Source organism: Camellia sinensis, chromosome 10, assembly GCF_055761805.1.
Source record: "Camellia sinensis isolate YWXY chromosome 10, ASM5576180v1, whole genome shotgun sequence".
NCBI lineage: Eukaryota > Viridiplantae > Streptophyta > Magnoliopsida > Ericales > Theaceae > Camellia > Camellia sinensis.
Window position 1 is genome coordinate 177042104 of NC_138970.1, and position 5167 is coordinate 177047270.

Below are 5167 nucleotides of genomic sequence, written 5' to 3' on the forward strand. Positions count from 1 at the left end.
GCCTTTATTTTTATTTTTTTTATTTTTAACGTTGTGCTAATTTTATATGGTTGAAAAAAAACCTGTCATAAACAATTATTAAGAACTAATAATTGATGTTTATTAAAATAATAAATAAACTAAGTTTGAAAACAAAATTAAAAATAAAATAATGAGGCTCTTGACACGTTATTATACCGATTAGTAACATGATTACACTCTCATCTATCCATCACATAACACATTTGGTATAAAGTTCAAAAAAAAAATTATAAATAAATAATAATAGGAGAAGAAGAAAAAGAAGAAATCTGATGCACCAACATTGTATTCAAGCAATCAATATTTTCTTTTTCCTTTTTGAAGACCCATCAAGTAGAGTAGAAAACTATGAAGAATCAATCAACATGCAAGAACCGTCCTTTCGGTTACCTTACAAACCTTAGCTTGTTAGAACATTAACTACATCTACAAAATATGATAGCAACTATTCAATACAAAAGTTTCTAAAGCCATTTTTTTAGATAAGTAAAGAGTTTATAGCACCTGAAGCAAGAGCAGTCACTTTCCCTCGGGCCACAAGTAGCATATCAAGAACCACATCCCACATAGTCATCTCTTTCTCTTCTCCAACAAACTGATTCCATCCCATGTCCCCATCAGCGAAGTAGCCCCCACCGAAGGAAAAACCCCTATTCCATTCTTCATGTTCGCTCCCTGACATCGGTGGAACAGAGACAGGTATCCAAACCCCAGTTTCTTCAGAAACTGGCAAGTCATAACAAAAATATTTGCCAACTGTATCATTGCCAGCATTTGAAACATTATGATTCTGCAGATCATCACCCACCATAGTGCCATCAGGTGCCTCGGTTTCATCATCTTTCAGCTGTGCATTTTCTTCATTTACCAAATTATCAGTGGCCGACAAACTACTTTCTTTCCTTTGTTCCTCAACATCTTCAGAAACCTGAACACCAGCACCCAGCAATGCAAATAAACAAGCAGCATTTTAAAAACTGATTTAGAAACAGATGACAGAAAAATAATACCCCTTTTGTCCCAAGTCCTTTTTGTCCATTTTCTTATATTGGAATGTCACACGATAGTTCTTCACTTTAAAAGTGAAGTGTACAAAATTTTGTTACTTTTCTAAACTATCATTTTGAAAGAGTAGCTCTGAAATCCACCACAGAAAATTTTCCCAAGTTTTGGATGCTCATGCTTCCCACTTGAGCATGAACGCGTTAAATGCCTGCCTCTCTAAACAGTTGGAATCCTAAAGGGACTGTGAACAGGGAATGGAGGGAACAACATCTATTGCACCATAAATTTGATCTTTGCACAAGTGAATATATATTGATAAAGCCACATCACATATAAGTTAACCCAAAAGATCATTGACAAACAAGGCCACCAAGTTGGATAAATAAACATGAAGTTGATAACGATGCAATCAACATAAATAGGGAAATATAACTAATGCATGACACGTTAGATGCCCAATGATAACAAGTAATCACCATGAAAGTCCCTAAGAAGATGGGAAAACAAAAAACAGAAGGAAAAAAAAAAAAAAAAAAAACTAAGAAGAGAACTGCAGTTCTGAAGTCTGATTATCGAACTTAATAAAATTAATCATCTATTATAATGCTCAGGGGTACAAATAAGTAGTCAATGCTCTTCAGTTTGTCCCCCCATATTCACTTGATGCTTCGTATATTCATGCCTCTTATAATCAGGAAAAAGAAGAATCATGCTTATTATTAGGGAATGAACAATTTAGTTGAGAATCACACTTATGCTGCAAATAACACACACTTGCAACTTGGTAAGAGCACCCTTTCTAAATTAGAACCTAATAGTGAGTGGTAACTGAAGAAAGTTGTGTGTTTCTCAAAACCTCAATACAATTTTGACAATTTAACATAATTTTCATATTCCATAACCTTTTTTTACCACATTTAATACATCTGCTTATCATCGACACTGAAATAATAGGGTCATTTTGTGAATTGGCATTAAAATCCCTAAAAAATAAGCCGGAACAAAACATAATAGATGAATCATCTTTGGTTTGGTGAAAATCTTCACTGTACATGAAATACCAATCCTAATTTTTGATAGAATGCAGAATTTCATTCTTTTACTTTATTCTTTAATACTACATACTTATGCGTGGTAATGCTATATGTTAGAAGTACCTGAAACGTACAGATCCATTTGGGCCACCAGATTTTGTGGCCTGCAAAACTCAATTAGAATCATATGAGCTTTCTTGATATGTAATGTTTAGGAATAATATAAATTTCTACTTTCATCTCAAACTGTCAACAAGTAAAACTCTTTCTCACCTTATCATAAGTCATAGCATCATTCATCGCCAAAGTCAATAAGGATGGAACAAGATCTGGGTTTGCCTGAAATCGGCACATCAAGAATCAATGAAGCATTGTAGGTTTTAAATCTGTAAAATCAGGTCTAAATATGCATTACATTAAGATCAATTTCATTAAGCATGATGGCGGGATTTACCTTTATAGCTGTAAAAAGGGTCCCCTTCACACTTGCTGTCAAAGAAAATATGTTAATTCAATAGACACCGTCAATGTTAAATGTACATAACTATTTGGTATCATTTTCATTTTTCATGTTTTCAGAAACAAAAGCAATGAAAAGTTCAAAGTCATCCATCACTTCCAAAATTTTTCTAAAATTTGAAAACAACTATTTGGTGTTTTCCTAAAACTGGGTTGCTTTCAGAACTTTTTTTCTGGAAACACTTTACCTAACAAGTTTTCTGTGTTTTTTGAAAAATGAAAACAAAGAATAGAAAACAAAAATGACACCAACAGTTTGGAGTACTTACACTGAAACTCAGAACGCTGTCTGCGCTGTATTAGATCAGCAGCATTAGCCTCTTCAACAAATGAGCCTGAGCTTGCTATTATTTCCTAGGGAGAGACAACAACTGGCAGAAACTTATCATCACAAATAGCAATCGAAGACAGAAGTCAACTTAATTGGCAGAAACTTTTTTTTTTTTTGAAATTGTGCTAATTTTATTTCTTTGGAGTCAGCTTATTCAGTATCCTAAATAGCAATCGAAGACAGAAGTCATGCATAATTGATATGAAATGACATTCAACATATATGCTAACTTTAAAAACAAGAAAAAAAATTCTTCAGCTGCAAACGCCTGTCAACTGACATTCATGAGATTATTAGTTACTAGAGCCAGCAATTTGTTCTTGCAATCAGAAACAATATTAACTAAATTAAATCAGAGACAGAATTAAATTATAATATCAAATACAGAGAGTAGAGATAAACTATTTCAAAACCTTAATAATTGATATAAAAAAAAAATGGTTCATGACTGAGTGAAATTAACTAAATTGCAGGAATATTATTAGTGTCCACCATAGACACTAAACATTCAGAAGGATCCATACAATATAGCAAGTGATAATCACTTGATTGCACAGGTGTCAGGAAATCATACAAATATCTTCAGAATAAATTACCCTTTCACTGTCTTCAAAACACGATCCTTATTAGAGAAGGTTCCCCTTCGAGCTGACCATGGCACCTCAGCCTTAATTAGAGCAGGAGCAGGTCCTACCTGGTTCATTGACAAAGCATGGTTTGATATTAACTCCAAACAGGAACTATTTACAGACAGACAAAAATTTACATTGCTTATAATGTAGGACTTTGGCAAGCTAAGAGACCAAGACACATAAGCAGCTGATAATGCGAAGACAAACAACGAAGTATGTAATATGAAAAATCACTAAACTAACAAATTATAGTAATTAACAACTATTAGATGCATGTATTACTTACTAGCATGAAATGTATTCAAGTGCATAATAAAATCTGAGAGGCTCTTAAATAATTTCTTACAAAAGGCCGAAGAAAATGAACTAAAGAAACAATGGATCTAATCAGTACTTGGAAAGAGGCCACAGACACAGCTAGAATTATTTTTTTGAGGAATCTGCTTAAAAATCATGGTAACCGTATTCCGCCTAATCAAATATCATCACGATCCTTATTATTATTTTTTTAAATGAAAGGAACCTCTATTGTGTTAAAAGCAAGCTAAATAAGTAACCATAGGATGTTTAACATTGTAACAACCATGTGCATATGGTTTCCCATTTTGTCAAAATTGGATTTCATTCTTCAGCCAAGAGGTAAAATGGGTTAAAAGGGGAATTTGTAGTGCAGAATATCCATGAAGAACCCTTTCAAACATAGATGTTTAAAGAAATAGACAAAAAAGGGAAATAGAAAGGAAACAGGGAGCAGTACTACCCCTTGCAGCTTGAATTGATTGATGTTCAGATCTTGCAGAAAGCAATATTTTGTCCTGCACTTTCTTCTTCTTGTAAACTCCAACATATATGCAAACTGCCAATAACAGCACCCCAGCAACTCTTGCTATGACTCCAGCTGATAATCCTGCTTATATAAATAGCAAAACATTTTTAAATATTAGTAAAGACCCATATTTATCATCTCACATTTACATCTGAGGCGCGTGAGGTCTAACGCATTTGGAGGCGTGTCTCAACGCCTTCTATTTCAAAACGGCACCGTTTTATTTACAGAAATATGCGACGTTTTTAAAACGCCGCTAAATATTACGAAAAGCGACGTTTTAAAAAGTGTCGTTAAAAAAACGCCGCCAAAACCTATATTTCTTGTAGTGTTAACTGAACAGAAAATGATGATGACTGCAAAAATATAAGTCACAAAATACCAATTTTTCCCTAAAAATTTTCTTCATCTACCCTCTCTCTCTTCGGCATTCCATCACAGCCACTTTTTTCATCCTCTCCTTCTCCCTCATGCTTCAACCATTCCAACAACACACGAACCTTCTTATTTTTTTTCAGTAGTTAAAACCTTTTATGTTATGTTTGATAGGAAGATTTGAAAAGAAATTTGGAAAGAAAAATAAAAAATATAAGCGAAATGTGAATAATATATATATATATATATATATATTTCACTTAATTTCACGTAACCTTTTTCTTTTTCTTTCTAAATTCTTCCCCAAATCCCAACCAAACACTGGTTAAACTGTTTGTACAGAAAATGATTTTTGCACAAAAGCACTACCTCTTAAACTGTTATACGAAGCTATCTCTTTCAAGATAAAAACATCCTTATAATG

At 33.3% G+C, this 5167-nt stretch overlaps 1 protein-coding gene across 1 annotated transcript; it reads right to left on the minus strand.

The window, feature by feature from the left end:
* Positions 1–304: 304 nt before the first annotated feature.
* On the minus strand, positions 305–4496 carry LOC114305286 (thylakoid lumenal 29 kDa protein, chloroplastic-like). The gene is made up of 6 exons (XM_082892890.1): positions 4303–4496; positions 2849–2933; positions 2515–2549; positions 2334–2399; positions 2184–2224; positions 305–949 (listed from the first exon to the last, which is right to left on the minus strand). Exons 1-6 carry the CDS (start codon positions 4387–4389, stop codon positions 886–888), a joined length of 378 nt encoding a protein of 125 aa, XP_082749016.1. The 5' UTR covers positions 4390–4496; the 3' UTR covers positions 305–885.
* Between the last annotated feature and the right edge of the window lie 671 nt (positions 4497–5167).